The sequence below is a fragment of the Barbus barbus genome (assembly GCF_936440315.1).
Source record: "Barbus barbus genome assembly, chromosome: 3".
Classification (NCBI taxonomy): Eukaryota; Metazoa; Chordata; class Actinopteri; order Cypriniformes; family Cyprinidae; genus Barbus; species Barbus barbus.
This window is the reverse complement of record NC_136731.1, coordinates 20,379,283-20,400,521: the sequence shown is the minus strand read 5'-3', so window position 1 is coordinate 20,400,521 and position 21,239 is coordinate 20,379,283. Positions and strand designations below refer to the sequence as shown.

The following is a 21,239-nucleotide window of genomic DNA, read 5'->3' as shown; positions in this document are numbered from 1 at the left end:
GTGTGTGTATAGAGTATTTACAGAGTGTTAACTTGTAGTTTTAGTTACTTTTTCTTATTTGTAAGTCGCTTTGGATAAAAGCGTCTGTTAAATGACTAAAAGTAGCCTAAGTAAAGTATTATTAGCTTATTTTATTTGTTGCTACAAGTTGAAAATGCTGCCAGACTTCCGAACGGCCTTTCTTCTTGTCTGGTTCCATGCTGACCATTCAAAAGAGGTCAGTCTGTTCAGAGGTGCTTGACACGCGAAACCTTTTACGAAGCAGTCACGCGGTTGTACACGAAAGTGAAACTTCGGACGTCACTGATCATGTGATTATGGCAAAACGAATCAAGGGCCGTTTCTCAATACCAAGGACGAACTGAATTCTGGGTTATGGCCCGTATCAAGTCCGCAAAAGTCACCTCTCGGTGCATCCTCGGTAAAAGGGGCGGATCAAGAACACATCCGGGGATTTGAACTGGACTTGGCTAGATGTGAACTTTGAATTGGAACAGTACTTGGCAGCGACTGATGACGTTTCACAAGTCCACAAGAACACAAGTACAGACAGGTACGCATATTGAGAAACGGCCTAAGCTCCGGTTCACGGCGCAGAATGTCCGACCAGACGTTACCGGATATTCCGTCATGATGTTTCGAAGCGAGCGTATAAAAGGGCATTAAAGTGTGCGAGACGTGAATTTAAATTGTATTTATTTACAGAGGTATATATATTATTTCACGCTTCTCCTAGTAAGTTTTGCCTGTGGCGCAACGCAAATCCGTGAATGAATATTACGCATGTCGATCGAGCTCACTTCTAACGAGCTGATGATCTGAATCAGGTGTGTTAACTAAATATGAAGAGCTGGGGTACACGAGGACTGGAAATGATAGCTCATTAATTCAACCTAACTCATATTTAAACAACTCTCGCTTCTTGTTGTTGGCCAGATACAACGACAAAGGAAAGAAATAAGGACATAAGATCGTTTTCAGTGCACCAAAACGTCAAGTAAGTACGGATGTAAAAATGTATTGACCGATTGTATATAGTGCTGTTTCTCACTTCTTTTAAACGATTGACAACTTTGTCTTGTTCGCAGCTAATCACTGATCTTCACTGTATATTGGTGTCTGCTGGGCCAAGCTGTGTTCCTCAAAAGAACAATGTTGAGTGAGTTTTCTTTGGAAATGATGCAACTGTTGAGTAACTACACAATAATTTATAATGTCATGAACACGCTTCTTCTGGAAAACAACAGTGTGGTGTGATTTACTTTCCGTCCTCATTGATGTATCCGAAACTTATTTTCTCACAGTTTTGATAAAAACGAATTTATGTTGATAATGCATTTTGATTAACAAAAATGTGTGTATATTGATCTACACAAATATATTCTGTATACAGCTACATCTGAAGGGCAGGACTTTAAACAAAGAATACTTTATACTGAATATCCCGTTTTCACCCCCACACTTAATGCATCGTGTTGAGTAACTACTAGGGATGTGACAAAATACTACTCACAAAATACTGTCTCACGAGAACGTGAAAATATCCTTGCAAAACATTTTTGCAGTGTTTATATTAGAGCTGCACCATTAGTCATTAAAAAAATGCTAGCTTCAAACACCCATGCGATATTATTCCTGAATGACAATGATTCAGCTATGACTATTAGGACTGTTTAACATCGCGAGTGTCAGTGGAGCGTGAGAAGCACTTTTTTTTTGTGCGAAGTGCGAAGTCCTTCAACAAAGCCTCTTATTGCTTTCAAGTTCGTAGAGCATTCAATAGATTTAAAATACATTTTCAATTCAAGTTTGAATCTTACAAAAAGAGGTGTGCTATGTGATATGGGTGGCGACTAACACTGTACTCCACTAACACCTATTTCACATCGTAAGCGTCTTAAAGACGTCTGCATTCATGCTGCTGCTGATCCAGAAAAAGCAACACAAACACACATCATTATTTCTGTTACAGACATTTAAATAACAGAAGTAGGCCTACTGGGATAAAAGCTTATAGTTTGGGGATAAACACGTGTTGTCTACAGTAGCGATCAAAACGAAAGTATCTTAACACTTGTATTGTAACACTTACCTTCCGCCAGGAGGTGGCGACAACCTGTTTAAAAAAATGTATTTGACATTGAATCATTAATTCAGGAGATTTCAATAGTGAAACGAGTCGTTATGAACTGAGACACTGACTCCTTCATTGAATTTTTGTTCAAATTAATGTATATTTTTAGAAGACTTAAGCAATGAACATTTTGTCAGAACCACTAATAAATTACGTTACTTTGTTAGTTATTATATATATATATATATATATATAAAAAAATTATATATATTTCTCAGAATCATGATCTGCAATTTATTTTAAACTGATTTCTCAATTTATCCAGAATCGTGCAGCTCTAGTTTATTACTGCATATAATTAATTAAAATAGAAGTTTAATTTCATAAAGTACAAGTTGACTTCAAAATGCACCTACTTTTTTTTTTTTTTTTGCATTGTTTTTTCAGTTGAATAAAAGACAATTTTTCCATATTTCATTGAAGATTTATAATAATAAAAAAAAGGCTAAAAATCTCGTCTCGTGAGAAGTGTCTTGTCACACCCCTATGAACTACACGACGTTGAGTAACACTGCTTTTTATAAGACATAACGCTGCTGGAGTAGGGGAGAGCGGGGTAAGTTGTCACACTGTTCATAACTCCAAGCCTCTATCTCAAATCAAATAGCCACTTTGTGTGACTACTTCTATAGTCAACTTCCTGTTCACATGTGGTCAAGAGCACACTAATCTGAGGTTAGCACAATTTTCTTATTTTTTGGCTTAAAAAGTAAGAAAATTGCGCTTTAAATTTTATGCAATACAACTTTGTTAGGTATGAATGTTAAAAATTATTATTTTGCACAAAATAGAGGAGACAATAACGTGTCTTTTGATACTTTAGCTGACGTGCTATGTTGAGCTAACCTTGAGATTTAGCCAACATTAGCACACATGTCAGTTTGGGGCAAGTTGTCTCAATGACTTTGGGGCAAGTTGTCACATGTGACAACTTGCCCCAGTACAAATAAACACATAGAACTGCAACCCCCTTGAACATTCAAGCTGGCTTTACGGTGGCTGGGGTTCAACCTTACAACAGAGATGTATTTACAACAGAGATGTATTTCTGGAAACCGAGTTTGCACCATCCTACGTCACAGATCGCCCCATTCAGGCAGCTAAAAGAAGAAAAATCATACAAGATTCATCATCAGATGATGAAGAATGCTTCTGCCTCGTCTGTGTGGAGCCATTTTCAAACAGTCGTCCAAAAGAGACCTGGGTAAAATGTGTAAAATGCAACAAATGGGCCCATGATGCTTGCACCTCAGGCCAGGCAATTTATGTGTGCCAGAATTGTGACTCTGAAAATGAGTCTCATTAGTCAGATACAGGGCATCTGTTTTGTTCAGAGGTTAAACATGTTAAGTTAAGCGAGTTATCTGCAGCATTCCATTCAGTTATCATGGATCTACAGTGGTATGAAAAAGTGTTGGCCCCCTTCCTGATTTTTTTATTTTATTGCATGTTTGTCACACTTTAAGGTTTCAGATCATCAAACAAATTTAAATATTAATCAAAGATAACACAAGTAAACACAACATGCAGTTTTTAAATGAAAGGTTTTTTTATGAAGGGAAAACAAAATCCAAACCCACATGGCCCTGTGTGAAAAAGTGTTTGCCCAGCAAACCACAGTGAGAGCCATTATCCACAAATGGCGAAAACATGGAACAGTGGTGAACCTTCCCAGGAGTGGCCGGCTGACCAAAATTACCCCAAGAGTGCAGCGACGACTCATCCAAGAGGTCACAAAAGACCCCACAACAACATCTAAAGAACTGCAGGCCTCACTTGCCTCAGTTAAGGTCAGTGTTCATGACTCCACCATAAGAAAGAGACTGGGCAAAAATGGCCTGTATGGCAGAGTTCCAAGATGAAAACTGCTGCTGAGCAAAAATAACATAAAGGCTTGTCTCAGTTTTGCCAGAAAACATCTTGATGATGCCCAAGACTTTTGAGAAAATACTGACGAGACAAAAGTTGAACTTTTTGGAAGGTGTGTGTCCCGTTCCATCTGGCATAAAAGTAACACAGCATTTCAGAAAAAGAACATCATACCAAAAGTAAAATATGGTGGTGGTAGTGTGATGGTCTGGGGCTGTTTTGCAGCTCAGACTTGCTGTGATAAATGGAGCCATGAATTCAGCTGTCTACCAAACAATCCTGAAGTACAATGTCTGGCCATCTGTTCGTGACCTCAGCAGGACAATGATCCAAAACACACCAGCAAATCCATCTCTGAATGGCTGAAGAAAAACAAAATGAAGACTTTGGAGTGGCCTAGTCAAAGTCCTGACCTGAATCCTATTGAGATGCTGTGGCATGACCTTAAAAAGGCGGTTCATGCTCGAAAACCCTCCAATGTGGCTGAATTACAACAATTCTGCCAAGATGAGTGGGCAAAATTCCTCCACAGCGCTGTAACAGACTCATTGCAAGTTATCGCAAACGCTTGATTGCAGTTGTTGCTGCTAAAGGTGGCCCAACCAGTTATTAGGTTTAGGGGGCAAGCACTTTTTCACACAGGGCCATGTGGGTTTGGATTTTGTTTTCCCTTCATAATAAAAAACTTCATTCAAAAACTGCATGTCGTGTTTACTTGTGTTATATTTGATTAATATTTAAATTAGTTTGATCTGAAACATTAAAGTGTGACAAACATGCAAAAAAATCAGGAAGGGGGCAAACACTTTTTCACACCACTGTATGTGCAAGCCAGAAAACATTTGAGTTTAAAGTTCAAAGTAAAGTGGTCTTGCCACTTAATGTGTTTTGACTGAAATGTGTATTGTTTGTATTTAAATAATTGTTTTTCCAAATTCTCTAGGCATTTTAGATCATCTAGTGTGACAACTTACCCGCCGATGGGGCAAATTGTCACAAGTGCACATTCTCTATTCAACAGTCTACAACTCCGTAATGAGATAAGATATGAAAATGTAATGAATACAACATATGTGCCCAAGACTTCCTTTCATTTGGTATGACATTTATACCATTGTGATGTATGGTGCTCAGTAAATGTTAGACAGTGTGAAAAGTGTGACAACATACCCCGCTCTCCCCTACACAACATGGAAGTTGTTGTTATTGGCAGTAGTTGAACGTGTACGATGTGCCGTAAGCATTCGCTTAATTCATTATAAACATCTAATTTTGCCAGCACGGGTCACATGTGATTTGGCCATAAGGGCTCAACAGTGGTTTAAATTTTTACTTGCCCTGCCACCAAAAATAAAAGTTTGCTATTGTTTTTAATACCAAATTTTATAGATATCAGTTAAATTTTACAATTCACGATTCCAACTGAAGACAAGTGAACAGTCAGTATGAACAAATTATAAGCATAATCAAATATAAAATAACATTGCATAGCCTTTGTATGGTTTTTTTTTTTTTTTTTTTTTTTTTCTGTTCAAGCGCAAGTAGCGGAAAGGCAATTTGGGGCTCTGTGTGCGCACAGAACATACTGAATGGACCTACATTTCATGTCTTCTTGCCCTTTAATGCTTTAAATTCTCTTGAATGTTTAAGTTGGCAAGGCTTAAAGCTGGCACCAGGCCGTCTGATCGGGCAGTCCTTATTGTCCAGCCGTTGGCCTTTATTTTAGGCTTAATTAAAAAGGCTAAAATACAACATTGATGGTAAACACTTAAAAACATTGCTACTGCAGCTCGTTGCAAAGGTTTCACTCCTCAGTTATTGCATTAAAAATTAAAATTAGTGATTTAAAAAAAAATGCGAAGATCCACAAGCAGAAAGACATACTTGTGAAGGTAAATCAGAAGTGCACAGACTGTTTTGTGAAGGTAGAGGCTACATTTACCTTCACTAATTTACCTTCCTGGGCCTGTATTCATGAAGAATTTTAGTGCTAAGAGTTGCTCCTAGTAACAAAATTCTTAGAAATGTGGGTGGTTCCTCTTAAAATTAAAAAAAGATCCTAGTAAAGAAAAAAGTAATTCAGAAAGCATCTTAACCCTTAATAGAGGTCTTCAGGTCCAAAATTGTTAGGAGTATGGACGAGGACTTTTAAGGGGCTTAAGAGTTTCTTTAACAGCGGAGAAAATGGACGAAGGGAGAAGAAATGTTGCACACAATGCATGACAGTGAGTTAATAAGACACTACACATTAGATCGTGCAGGGATCATGTTTGTGTGTGTGTGTGTATATATATATGTGTATATATGTGTATATGTATATGTGTGTGTGTGTGTATATATATATGTATATATATGTATATATATGTGTGTGTGTGTGTGTACACATGTTGTGTGTGTGTGTGTGTGTGTGAGAGAGAAAGAGCTAGAGGAAAAATTCCGCCTGTAATTTCAAAGTGAAGGCTTATAATATACCCTACTCTTAAAAGCGCTCTTTTATTTCCTTCTTGACAACCAACCAATCACAGTCTTCAAAAGACTGTGTCATTCCTAGCAATGGGGTCAGCCCCGCCTCCTCACTAAGATGAAAGTTTTTGTCTTTTCCTCGCTCAGAGTTGCTCTCAGATTGGTCCTGAATCACTCTTAAGCGAAGACTCCTAGTTAGACATTTTTAAGCTAAAATAGGAGCTCTCTGAGAGGATTCTTAGAATCTTTATGAATATGGGCCCAGCACTGTTCCTAACTTAATGTTAGTTCATAATGAATTTAATCAACGCTAACACAATTAAATGCTACACATTTTTAGATTGTGTAAAATATGTCCGACTATGAGCATATGTGTAGTTCATGTAGTGATATTTGTGTATATTTTATGACAGACCTTTAGGTTTGGATGTTTTGTTAATGGCATTTATTACTTCAAAATTATTTGTGATTTATCAAGATTGAGTGAATGAAGACTGTAGTTCTCGTTGATGAAGGGCCCCTCAAGAGGTTAAGCCCAGGGGCACCTTGCGGTGCTAATGCAGCCGTGTGTGTGTGTGTGTGTGTGTGTGTGGTTTTTTTTTTTTTTTTTTTTCAAATGTTGGCTTCTGTGTATTATATTTTTCATATTTGTAAGAAATGTATACTTTTATCAGTTAAATTGATTAAAAGTAATGGTAAAGCCTTTAATTTTTAGAAAATATTTGTTTTGAATTAATGCGTTTTTTTTTTTTTTTTTTGCAACATTGATAAATCATGTTAGAATTATTTGTGAAGGATCATATGACACTGAAGATTGGAGTAATGGCTGATGAAAAATGCTTACATCTTTCCTGCTATAATCATGTGTAATGATGATTATATAGGCTATTCGGAGATCTATTTGTCATGCACTGAAAACAACCATAGATCATATAGCCTACACACTGGCTAGAAACGCTGCTTTGAGAGGCACTGAGCGGATTTCTCATTCAGTTGGTTGCCACACACTGAATCGTTTGAAGCAGTTTCTCATGTCGCAACAGTAACGGGCTATTTTATAAAATGGAAAACAAAAAGAGTGCAAGATGAAGTGGATGTTTACCCAGAATCCACAATAGAAACTCTTGCGAAAATGTCTTCTAAAGTTTAATGACTAAGCAGCTATTTATTATACATTCAGCTTGTAAACGACTGCAGATTTACAAAAATGTATATTCAAAACAGTATTTAAAAAGAGAAACTTTTTTTTTTTTTTCACTTTTCTTGATGGGGCTTGTGTCCCACTATTGACGAGAAATTAATCTTCCAAACTACGCTGGCGCCACCTGCTGGTCTAAACAGTGTAAATACAACGACAACACAACCCAAACATGTACAGCAGGGTTCCTAAAATCAATCTGCTGCAGCGTTTAGCTCCAACCCTGATCAAACTCGCCTATCTGCGATTTTCTAATGATCCTGAAGACATTGATTAGCATGCTCATGTGTTTTTGATTAGGGTTAGAGCTAAACTCTGCTGGAAAGTGGATCTCGTGGGCCAGATTTGAGGATCCCTGATGTACAGTAACACGTTAGAAACCGATCGCAAATGTTTTCAAGAAAGTATTATAATGTCTTAAGTATTCTACAAACCAATAGGTCTACCACTACATATGAAGTGTATTTGTGTTTTATTATGGCTTCTTTCATTCCTGATCTTGGTTCATTAATATTGATTCTGTTAGAGATTAATTGATGATCAGTACCATGTTTGACTACTTTTGTGTTATTGTTCAGTTTTAAGTAGTGCATAATCAATGTTTACTTTGAATATAGAGTTTGAATATACTGTAAATTTAATCCATAAAGTAAGATGTGTCCATAGCTAATGTTTTAAGAATATTTATGAGACTATGACCCAGTCCCATCAAGATTTTTTTCTTTCTCCGCAGATCAAAAAACAACACTTAATCCCAAATCTTTGCTTCTTCTGTTCGCTGTTGGACTGAACACATTTTTAATATGTGAATACCTCAATTGTAACAAATCACGAACAATCCAACAATCCAAAGACAAGCACCTGGAAAACAGCACTATCCTGCTTATATGGTTTTGGCCATTTGGAGAAAAGTTTGACCTAAATTCCTGCAATTCCAATTTTAATATTGATGGCTGTTACCTATCTGTAGACAGAAATCTTTACAGCAAGGCTCACGGAGTACTGATTAATCACAGAGAGATTAAAAGCGACCTGTCAAATTTACCCACAAAACAACGGCCTTTCTTCCAGAAATGGATATGGATGAACTTTGAGTCCCCACAAAACACAAGACGACTCGGTGGTTTGGAGAACTTATTTAATGTGACCCTGAATTACAGACGGGATGCTGATATTGTCCTTCGTGAACAGCTTGTGTTTAAAACGGAAGATACAGAGGATAAGATATTTCCACAAGTTTTGGACAAGAAAGACATGTTAGTCTGCTGGATTGTGAGCAACTGGAATGAGAACCATGAAAGGGTAAAATACTATAATGAGCTCAAAAAATATATCAAAGTTTGTACTTTTGGGCGTCATTTTGAAAACCGAGTAAGTGATGCACAATACAAGGAAATATTAACTACATGTAAGTTCTATCTGTCATTTGAGAACACAGACTCTCATTATGACTACATGACAGAAAAGCTGTTCAATCCCCTCTTACTCGGATCGGTGCCAGTGGCTCTTGGGGCTCCAAGATACATATACGAAAGGTTTTTACCGAAAGATGCTTTCATCCACGTGAAGGATTTCTCCAACCCTCAGAAACTGGCTGAACACCTGCTGTCATTGGATAAAAATGTTGAAGAATATAAAAAGTATTTTCAATGGCGAAAACACTTTGAAGTCAAACTTGTTAATTATCCTCAAGAGCATGCATGCCGTGCCTGTCAATATATACGAACAAATAAAGACTACCAGGCTTTTTTAAACCTTAACAAATGGTACTGGGATACCATCAAAGATGGGACCTAAAGGTCAAGGATGTATTTTGATGACTGCTTTGCTATTGCTAAACACTGGAAGATACTACTGCTCTGCACCTTTTGTATAAATTTAAAACTGGAATACACTACTTCTAAAATCTGAACAGATTTTACCAGTGGGAAAGGTTTTCAGACTTTAATGATGGATGACAAAATAACCTAAAAAAAAACACGCGCTTTATTAATCGTATCCAAAATAAAAGTTTTTGGTTTACGTAATGTGTGTGTTACGGGGCTGACGAAACGTGAGACATGCGGATCCATATGCAAAGCTTTATTAGAAAACATGGTCATACAGGCAGGGTCAGGAGACAGCAAACAGGTATGGCAGACGCAAGACAGAGCAATCCGTGGAGCAAGCGTGGGTCGATGATCGGCGAACAGTATCCAAAAGGGGCAAAGCAGAGAGATAATCCAGAAACGAAAGCAATAATCCAAACGGGGAGCAAACAGAGTCCAGACGGCAAGGCGAAGGGTTAATCCAGGAAACACGGGCAGGGTCAGACACGGCAAGAAAAACAAGGCAAGACTAAGACTATCACTAAGGCTCCGTAAAGTAGCTATCCCTGGGAGAGTGATAAGTGCTATACAATACTCGGCCCCGAGCAAGAGCAGGTCCCAGACTTAAATGGTGAGTGAGTGATTGTGAAATGATAATCAGGTGTGTGTGATGTGTGAATGGTGACAGCTGTGATCTGTGCAATGGATTGTGGGAACTGTAGTCCAGTGTGCTGTGTAGTGTAAGAGTCAATGTGGTGAGTGAGTGACATCTGGTGGCGAGTTAACGGAAGAGCATGGCCAGAATTCATGACATAGCCCCCCCCCAAGGAGCGGCTTCCAGACGCTCCTATATAGTCCAGGAGGGTCGGTGGAGCGGAGGCGGAACAGGGGGAGGGACGGAGGGCCAGGTCCGTGAGGAAGTGGGAAGACCGGGGACTGAGGCAGAACCGGCAGAGCAGGACACCCCAGCGGAACCGGAGACCAGGACAGAGCAAGAGCCCACCAGGGCGGAGCAGACGGACCAGGAGCCCACCAGGGCGGAGTAGATGACCACCAGACCCGAGCAGAAGACGGCATTTTTAGCCGGGACAGGGCGAGGGCTCACAGGCGGCCTCTTTAGCCGTGACAGGACAGGGCGTGAGCTCACAGACGGCCTCTTTAGCCGTGACAGAACAGGGCGTGAGCTCACAGACGGCCTCTTTGGCCGTGACAGGACAGACAGTGAGTTCAGGAACGGCCTCCGTGGCCGTGACTGGGTAGACAGTGAGTTCAGGAACAACCTCCGTGGCCGTGACTGGGCAGACCGTGAGTTCAGGAACGACCTCCGTGGCCGTGACGGGGCAGACAGTGAGTTCAGGAACGGCCTCCGTGGCCGTGACGGGGCAGACAGTGAGTTCAGGAACGGCCTCCGTGGCCGTGACGGGGCAGACAGTGAGTTCAGGAACGGCCTCCGTGGCCATGACTGGGCAGGACGAGGATTCGCAGACGGCCTCCATAGCCGTGACAGGGCAGGGCGAGGATTCGCAGACGGCCTCTTTAGGGCGCTCTGGAGGAGCGGGCACTAGGGGGCGCTCTGGAGGAGCGGGCACTTGAGGGCGCTCTGGAGGAGCGGGCACTTGAGGACTGGATTCTCGGGAAACGGGATCGGCACGCCTGGCCGTGACTTGAGAACTGGATTCTCGGGATACGGGATCGGCACTCCTGGCCGTGACATGAAAACTGGATTCTCGGGATTCGGGAGTAGGTGCCACCACTTCGGGAGGTTCTGCAGCAGAAGCCGCCACCTCTGGAGGCACTGGAGCAGACTCGTGAACAGACTCGTGGACAGGAGAGGCCTCAGGAGCACAGTGTGCAGCCCACACACTCAAAATGGCGACCGCCATAACGCGAAGCACTGAGGTCAGGGGAACAGTCTCTGTAACAGCCAGGGTTGAGGCCCTGGGAATGCCAGCTACTCGCACCGACGTCAGTGGTGGGTCCATCACACTGGATATCAGAACTCGAAGGACTGACCTTGAATCTGTGGTAACAGCCTCTGGCAGTTCGGCGGAGGCGTGAAGGGACTCTGGTTGAGGAGCTGAGGCGTGAAGAGACTCTGGCTGGAGCGCGGAGACGTGGCGTGGCTCTGGCTGGAGCGCTGAGACGTGGCGTGGCTCTGGCTGGAGCGCTGAGACGTGGCGTGGCTCTGGCTGGACGTGAGCAGACTCTGGCTGGACGTGAGCAGACTCGTGACGATCAACTGTGACTTGGCTTGACTCGTGACGATCAACTGTGGCTTGGCTTGACTCGTGACGATCAACTGTGGCTGCCATTTTGTAAATGGGCTCTGCTGCGGCCTCCATTTTAGTCACAGACAAGGTGTTGCATTCCTCTTCCACGATACCCACAGTGAACGAAGATTCAGCACACAGTAAAGCATAGTCCATATACTGAGCGAGTGACGTACGGGGACCCTCACGGATTAAACGTGACTTGAGAGGCTGATTAATGCCCTCACAGAAGAAGTCTATGAGTGCACAGTCCGGCAGATCAGAAAAATAGGCGAGGTCTAAGTACTCTTGTACATATACCTCGAGCGGTCGCAAGCCCTGCTCGAGGGTTAATAGCATCCGTGCAATGTCCTTACCTGGCCAATATCCACAAGTAAAGCCGCTGGATCCTTTGTTGGCCGGTCTCCTGGAAAAGCCGCTGGATCCTGGTGTGGCCGAGTATTCTGTTACGAGGCTGACGAGACGTGAGACATGCGGATCCATATGCAAAGCTTTATTAGAAAACATGGTCGTACAGGCAGGGTCAGGAGACAGCAAACAGGTATGGCAGAGGCAAGACAGAGCAATCCGTGGAGCAAGCGTGGGTCGATGATCGGCGAACAGTATCCAAAGGGGCAAAGCAGAGAGATAATCCAGAAACGAAAGCAATAATCCAAACGGGGAGCAAACAGAGTCCAGACGGCAAGGCGAAGGGTTAATCCAGGAAACACGGGCAGGGTCAGACAAGGCAAGACTAAGGCTCCGTAAAGTAGCTATCCCTGGGAGAGTGATAAGTGCTATACAATACTCGGCCCCGAGCAAGAGCAGGTCCCAGACTTAAATAGTGAGTGAGTGATTGTGAAATGATAATCAGGTGTGTGTGATGTGCGAATGGTGACAGCTGTGATCTGTGCAATGGATTGTGGGAACTGTAGTCCAGTGTGCTGTGTAGTGCAAGAGTCAATGTGGTGAGTGAGTGACATCTGGTGGCGAGTTAACGGAAGAGCATGGCCAGAATTCGTGACAATGTGTGTGTGCTGTGTATATTTATGTATATATAAATACACATGCATTTATATATTTTAAAGTGTTGTTTATATATTTATAACAAGTTATATTCATATAAATGTATACACGTACATATTTTCAAAATATATACCGTATGAGTGTTTATATACATAAATATACACCGTACACACACATTATGTAAACAACTTTTTATTTTGGATGCAATTAATCATTTGACAGCGCTAACTGTAATGTATATGTAATTTAGCTGTGTTCTAAAATGGTCTCAAAATATGAAATGCAAATGGATGAAATTATATTTTGAATCTGTATTTGATTTCCTGTGAAATTGTTCAACTCCAGCTGCCCAAAATCTGTACGCTCAAAATTGTTTTTTACTTTAGCATCTACTCATCCAGACTGCAAATCGTGGCAAAATCTGTGCAAAAGTTGTGTAGTATATTCCAGGCTTTGTATGTGTTAATAATTAAGCACAGTGCTTTGCAAATTTGAAGTTGTACTTTTCAAAATGTTTTACTTAACAGTATGTGTGCAAAAGGACAAAGGTTGAAAAACAAAACACTTTTTCCATTGCTACAAGAGTACATTATAAAAGAAAATGTCAAGCATCTTAAAAGGAGGGGTCCTTGGCGTAAATAATCATTGCTTTTGTTCTTGCCAAAGACCAGTTCTGATATGTCTGATTTTTATATATATCTGATTTTATCCAAAAAAATGCTTTATTTTATACCTTATTTCAAAGATTTTATATTATCCATTTATGTTAGTCGTTATAAATGATGTCTTTTTTTTTTACACTTAAAACAGTTGAGCATCTGTAGAAGTGTTGCCACGTACAGAATGTGTGACTGAAACTGTGGTGGTGTTTTAAAATGAATCAGTTTTATATTTTATTTATTTATTTATATATATATATATATATATATATATATATATATATATACATACACACTTGTGTTTATACTAATACTTAATGTGTTTATACTAAGTGCAAATAGCTATAGATTCTGTGTGGATTTTCTGCCATTTATACTAATTGCAATTGCAAGTCATGGAAATGATCTGCACCTCAGTATTGTAGTACATAATACATTTTAATTTAAATTACTAAATGAATGTTACCTTATTGGGACAAAAATGCCCTCCCTACACTTACCCTACCCTCTACCAAATAGTAGAGTATGGCGCTAGCAACACCAAGATCATGGGTGTTGCTAGCGCCATAGGAAAAGCAAGAGCTGATAAAATGTAAAAACTGTAACTTGAATGCAAGTCGCTTTGGATAAAAGCATCTGCTAAATGCATAAATGTAATGTAAATGTACCCGATGCTTTAAGTCAGTGTATGACATCAGAGTACCGCGAGAGCCATTCTGTCTTTAGAAAATGTTTTTTGTCATTTTCATTTCATCTTGCATGTTGTTATATGCCTGATAAAGAAGTATTTGTAAGCTCGGCGCTGCTTTGTGTAATGTATAGCCCAACAGCCGTTTCTGGGGAAACCTCTATTTCTCCTGCTGTAAAGCACATTTTTAATAAGTCCGTCCGAGTAGTTATCGCTGCATCTCAGTCTGTCTGATTTATTCCACAAACATATGTTGCTTGTTATTAAAAAAATAATCTGCTCTAGCTGTTGTTACTGATTCTATTTGGATGTCTGGCCAGGGCCGGCGCCAACAGGGAGGTGCGGTCAGGGTAGGCAGGGTAGGCAGTGCCTCACCAATGTTGACATTACATTTATTAATTCCAAGAGCTTTATTAATTCACCTCAAACCACATTATTAATTGCATTTATTTTATTCCAAATATTATTTTTTGTAACAAAGTTTTTCAGGAATACACATAATATACTCATTTTGCCATTGTTTGCTCCTAAAAACCATTGTTTCATGCAGGAAATGCAAGGCCATGGCCATTGAGGCAGAGGTTAGCAGTGCCTCTTTGGTCCATAGAACGTAGTTTACGTAGATTTGCGCATGCGCAATCAGTTCTCATGCTGTCTTGAATTATCAACATTGAGGCAGAGACCGAGCTTGCTTCATGTCACGTGATCCACTCGCTCTCACTCAATCCGCGCTTCCCAATATAGCATCTAGCGGCGCCTAGCGTTGGCTGTCAACTCATGAAATTGAGTAATACACCCAACAAAGAGGACTTTTACAACAAAGTAATTGACAGCTTTGTCCAGAGGGATAGACGAATGGACTTCGTCTACAAATAAAAGTAAGCACCCCCTTTAAAACGTAAACTATTTTTTTTTTTTTTTTTTTTTTAAACCCGTATATTGGCTTTGTGTGTGTTGTCTGATGGTGGGCTATAGGCCTGCTGTGCGCTGACACCAAAATGTTCTCTCTTCCATCACCTCTGCCACATTTGTACTGTATGTCTATCTGTGTGATTATGGTGCATTTCGTAAGGGTTAAAATGTTGTTTTCTAGTTTTCTTTTTTTAATCCTGGTGCGCCGTCGCCAGATGCTCATTGCGCGTCGGTGTGTGCGCCTAGCGCAGTTTGTAGGAGCGAATAAGCTGTTTTTGTACTTTAAAGCTGTACTGCTGACACAATGTTTTCTGACTGTAGCCTATTCAAATCCTGGTGCGCCGTCACCAGACCAATAGCGTGTGTGTGGCTGTCTGTGCGCGTTTGCGCGTTTTGAAGGAGTGACTAGGCTGCTTGTCGGTTCGCTGACACCGCGCCGCTTCCCTCTCTTACTGTGTCCCGCACAAAACATTTGTTTGTTGTATAAGTCATCATAAGATAGATGTGTCCATTAATTTGATTATTAGATTTGATTGTGCATTAGCCTCACATATGACTGACTTTGCTGTATGCAGGCAGCGATGTGATGATGCCTGATATGAACTTGGGTTGCTACATTAACTGAATGAATATATGAACATATATGCCACATTGATAGGTCACAGCCTACCCATGACAAGATTTCACCGCACGTTACTGGGCGCCAAGTAACTTGCTGTTGACTGTTGATGACAATAAATCTTTGAATTGTAACTTCTGGAATCTGACTCTTCATGCTTACCTGGTCTTGAAACACTACAGGGGGGCCCCCTCCCCCTCCCCAAACGAGTTACTGTGCACACATTGCTGTGCATTGCTGTTGTTGTGCTGTCCGATTTGGTTTTGCTCTTCAGATTGGCTCTAAAATAAATTTTTCTGTATATATTTCTTATAATTATTTGTGCAAAATAATCATTAAATTATGAGAGGTGCTTTAAAAAATATTTTGCTCATGCATCTACATTAAATCATCCATTTTGTGTGTTCGAGAAATCAGTGTCAACTGTGTTACTCCCTATAAAACCTCCTATAAATCAGCAATGGTTTGTTCCAAAGTCACAGGTCCAACATCACCATGTATTTTCCTTTTTTGGAGGGAAATTTGAAGACGGTGTGGAAAGTTATAACTTCTCCTCTTCAGTATTTTATCTATATTATTGTCTGCACGTAGAGTAGATTAATTGACCGTCCACTGTTATCAACATGTTCTGGTGAACTTGCGTCACATGTTATATTTATAAATATGTAGAGAAAGAATATAAAAACATAAGTTAATAAAGGTCATGTACTAACTAGTCTAAGGTCAGATGTTTGCACAAGGCCCTAAAATGGCCGAAATGTCAACTGTGTTATCTGTCAACTGTGTTACCCATCAGCTGTAACACAGTTGACAAGGATTAACAATGTTGGCAATTCAGGGTCAATTTATGCAATTTATACACACTGAGGAAGGCCTTTGAGCCGAAACGTATGTGTCCTTGTCCTATTGGTGATAAAATGTAGAATAAAACGAAAAGAAAAGACTATTTCATGTGTGTGCGGATCATGGTTTTGTCTAATAAGTGATTTAATGGATCAATGCGCCTAAACGAAAGATCAAGCGACGAAAGAGTGCGGTGCAAACAACTTTTGTGGGTCAAGTTATGCTCCCACTGAGTGCTGTTGATAAAAATAAAATAAAAAATATTCACAAACTATTGTCATTACACAGAAATTACATAGGAATTGCCTAAATACCATGATTTGCATTAGAATGGATAAACTTAACTGATCTAATCACGCCCACACTTTCTATGAACTCAGTAGGCTTATCCATCATATTATATACACATTATATTCACATTCCTCATGATTGACTTAAACCTATATAATATTGTAGATTGTTTCTAGTTCAAGTTTATTTGTATAACGCTTTTTACGATACAAATCGTTGCAAAGCAGTTCTACAGGAAATTAAGTTTCCACAATATATTTATATATTGCAGAACCTTAATATATTTAATTTATGGCAAAATTTGGTAATTCTGTATGTTGTGAGCGTTGGCCTCCTCTGAGGTCCTCTGAGGGGTTGGCATTATCTTTTCTCAGGTGTTCGGTCATCTCAGATCATTTAAGGGTTGGATCCAGACTGAAGCTTCTGTAATTCCTAGTTACCACGGGATGTTAATCCAATAGAGACATAATTAGCGTAGCTGCTGTTCCATCTAAGCAAAAATGATTTGTTCAACCCAAGCTAAAGAATAATAATAAATGTACATTTGATCAGATATAACTGCAGTACAAGATTATAAGATGCATTATGTGAATGCTTGGCTAAAGAGATGTGTCTTTAATCTAGATTTAAACAGAGAAAGTGTATCTGAACACCGAACGTTATCAGGAAGGCTATTCCAGAGTTTGGGAGCCAAATGTGAAAAAGCTCTACCTCCTTTAGTGGACTTTGCCATCCTAGGTACTACCAAAAGTCCAGAGTTTTGCGACCTTAGGGAGCGGGTTGGATTGTAGCATGGTAGAAGACAAGTTAGGTACACAGGAGCTAAACCATTTAGGGCCTTATATAGGCAAGTAATAATATTTTGTAAATGATACGGAACTGAATAGGTAGCCAGTGCAGAGGCTGTAAAATTGGGGTAATATGATCACATTTTCTTGACCTGGTAAGAACTCTAGCCGCTGCATTTTGGACTATCTGTAGCTTGTTTATTGAAGATGCAGGACAACCACCTAGCTGTCACGGTATATTAATCTACTGCCTCCTTCATGTCTCGTGTATCATTGTCTGTGTCTGTGTATTGTGTGCGAGTGGGCGTGTCCCTCGCTCGTGATCAGCGCGCCAGCTGATCTCAATTCCCACACCAGCTGCTGCCAATTCACTCAGCTATAAAGCCTCACTAAATCTTCTCTCCCTTGTCAGATCGTTGAATGTTCCTGGATGTGTTGGATGTGCCTCAGTCAGTGTCTCTTCGTGTACCTTTGTCTTCCTGTTCGTGTTCGAGTGTGTCAGAAGTCTTCGTCCCACCCGGATCATCACCTGCACTGGATTCATCCCCGACACTCTTCACCTGCACTGGATTCATCACCGACACTCTCCACCTGCACGCTGTTCATCTGGTCCCTGCGCCACGACATCATCCGAGAGACTGTTGTCTGTATTGTGCTGTGTATCTGACTATTAAATATATTTCACCTGCATCTTTGCTTCCGCCTCAGTTTCGTGACAGAACGATCTGACCAGAGAATGGAAGCAGCAGGCGGATCATCCTCATCTCTGGAGGACTTCCTCAGAGCCAGCGTCTCTCGGATGGATGCCCAGGATAAGAGCATGAACGAGTCCGGGCTGGCGATTCATGCTCTCATGGCGCAGGTGTCCGAGCTCACCCAGAAAATGGAACATCTGCAAATCTCTGCTGCGCCACCCACACCGCCAGCTCCCCTCATACCACCAGAAAGCGTCTCCCAGCCAGAGCCCCGCCTACCAGCTCCGGAAAGGTATAGTGGTGAGCCGAACTATTGCAGAGCATTTCTTACGCGTTGTTCTATGCATTTTGCTCTGCAGCCTAGGACCTTCGCCAACGAACAGAGCAGGGTGGCGTTCGTGCTCACCCTTCTGACTGGGAGAGCAGCACTATGGGGAACGGCAGTGTGGGAGAACCAGGATCCATGCTGTACCTCGTTTCAGACACTCTCCGCCGAGATGAAAAGAGTCTTTGACCGCGCGGCCGCGGGAAAGGAGGCGGCCCGGATCCTCGCGGATCTGAGACAAGGGGAGAGATCGGTAGCGGATTACTCCATCGAGTTCCGGACCTTGGCGGCAGAGTGTCAGTGGAACGAGGAGGCGCAGTGGGATATGTTCCTGCATGGGCTGGCTGACCGCGTCCAGAGGGAGATCTATATGCTGGATTTACCCACCACCCTGAATGGGCTGATCGAACTGGCTCTTCGGGTGGACTCCCGACTCTCGCGAGTTGAACGGCGGAGGGTTCCTACTCGATTTCCGGAGGAAACGCCGACACTCAGAGCCAGTGACAGGGACGCGGTCAGCCCCGTCTACGATCCCGAGCCCATGCAGGTCGGGCGAGCTCGGCTGTCTCGGGAGGAGAAGGAGAGGCGGAGGTCCCAGGGCCTTTGCCTTTACTGTGGTACGGCGGGACATTTCGCATACAACTGCCCAGTAAAAGGCCAAGCCCGGCAGTGAATCTGAGGCTACTGTCGGGTGGGATTTCCGCTGAAAAGACCTCATTTACATCTACACTCCTCCCGGTAAGACTAAGGTGGACAGCACACACTCACGACGGTCAAGCACTATTGGACTCTGGGGCAGAAGGTAATTTTATGGACCACAAGTTTGCTCTCCGGATTCAGGTTCCCCTCCTACCCCTCACTCATACCATCTCAGTCCACGCCCTCAATGGCCAAACCTTGCCTACCATTTCCTTCACCACTGGACCCATCACACTCATTGTATCTGGCAATCACACTGAAATCATTTCATTTTACATTCTGGACTCCCCCCTGGCACCCATTGTTTTAGGACACCCCTGGCTTACCAAGCACAACCCCAGGATAGATTGGCAGCAGAAATCTGTATCGGAATGGAGCACTAAATGTCATGAGTCTTGTCTTGTGTCTGCTTGTCCGTCTGTTTCTGTTTCCACTTTACAGGAGGAGGCAGGGGATTTGTCTAACGTGCCCACGGAGTATCTAGACCTGAAGGAGGTGTTCAGTAAGTCTCGTGCTGCTTCTCTCCCTCCACATCGTCCCTATGACCGTGCCATAGAGTTATTGCCAGGTACGTCTCCGCCTAAGGGCAAATTATATTCACTTTCTGTTCCAGAGAGAGAGGTTATGGAGAAATATATTTCTGATTCTCTAGCAGCGGGGTTCATCCGGCCCTCCTCTTCTCCCGCGGGGGCGGGGTTCTTTTTTGTGGGGAAGAAGGACGGATCACTGCGACCTTGCATTGACTACCGAGGGTTGAACAGCATCACGGTAAAGAATACCTATCCTTTGCCGCTGATGTCTTCAGCTTTCGAGAGGTTGCAGGGAGCGTCGATCTTCACTAAATTGGACTTACGTAACGCTTATCATTTGGTCCGCATCAGGAGGGGGGACGAATGGAAGACTGCTTTTAACACCCCCAGGGGGCACTTTGAATACTTGGTCATGCCCTTCGGGCTGTCCAACTCCCCGGCAGTCTTCCAGGCACTCGTCAACGACGTGCTGCGAGATATGGTCGATCAATTCATATATGTTTACCTGGATGACATATTGATTTTTTCTTCTTCTCTCCAGGAGCACGTGCAGCACGTTCGACGAGTGCTTCAGAGGCTGTTAGAGAATGGGCTTTTTGTCAAGGCGGAGAAATGCGCTTTTCATGCACAGTCGGTTCCTTTCCTAGGGTACATCGTGTCGTCTGAGGGAGTGCGCATGGACCCTGACAAGGTTAAGGCTGTGGTGGATTGGCCAAGCCCAGACTCCCGCAAGGCCCTGCAGAGGTTTCTGGGGTTCGCCAATTTTTACCGGCGGTTTATTCGCAATTTCAGCCAACTAGCCTCTCCTCTGACCGCCTTGACCTCCCCCAGAACTACGTTCAGGTGGTCAAACGCAGCTGAGGCTGCGTTTGCCAAACTGAAGGACCGCTTTGTTTCAGCCCCCATCTTAATTACCCCTGATCCATCACGTCAGTTCGTGGTGGAGGTCGATGCGTCAGAGGTGGGGGTAGGTGCAGTGCTATCCCAGCGCTCTCCGGCAGACGACAGAATGCATCCATGCGCGTTTTTGTCCCACCGTTTGTCCCCTGCCGAGAGTAATTATGACATTGGTAACAGAGAGTTGTTGGCAGTCAAGCTAGCATTGGAAGAATGGCGCCACTGGTTGGAAGGGTCGGGGGTACCTTTCATCGTATGGACCGATCACAAGAATTTAGAATACATTAAAACTGCCAAAAGATTGAACTCTAGGCAGGCTCGGTGGGCACTTTTTTTCGGACGTTTTGACTTCACTCTCTCGTACCGCCCGGGCTCCAAGAACATCAAGCCCGATTCTTTATCACGCATTTTTGACCGTTCCGATCGCCCGTCTACTCCCGAGTGTATTTTTCCGGAGACCCTTATCATCTCCGCACTCACATGGGAGGTCGAATCGAAGGTCAAGACGGCCTTGCAAGGGGTAACGCCTCCGGTCGGTTGCCCACC

At 42.3% G+C, this 21,239-nt stretch overlaps 1 protein-coding gene across 2 annotated transcripts; it reads left to right on the top strand.

Moving 5' to 3' along the window:
• The first annotated feature begins 381 nt into the window (after positions 1 to 381).
• LOC306859372 (4-galactosyl-N-acetylglucosaminide 3-alpha-L-fucosyltransferase 9-like) lies at positions 382 to 9,464 on the top strand. 2 transcript variants are annotated; one of them, XM_079400387.1, is made up of 4 exons: positions 382 to 553; positions 937 to 997; positions 1,089 to 1,159; positions 8,398 to 9,464. In XM_079400387.1, exons 3-4 carry the CDS (start codon positions 1,153 to 1,155, stop codon positions 9,459 to 9,461), a joined length of 1,071 nt encoding a protein of 356 aa, XP_079256513.1. In that variant the 5' UTR covers positions 382 to 553; positions 937 to 997; positions 1,089 to 1,152; the 3' UTR covers positions 9,462 to 9,464. The 2 variants fall into 2 exon arrangements, with proteins under 2 accessions (XP_079256513.1, XP_079256514.1); XM_079400388.1 differs by having other exon boundaries at positions 382 to 827.
• Positions 9,465 to 21,239: the final 11,775 nt, after the last annotated feature.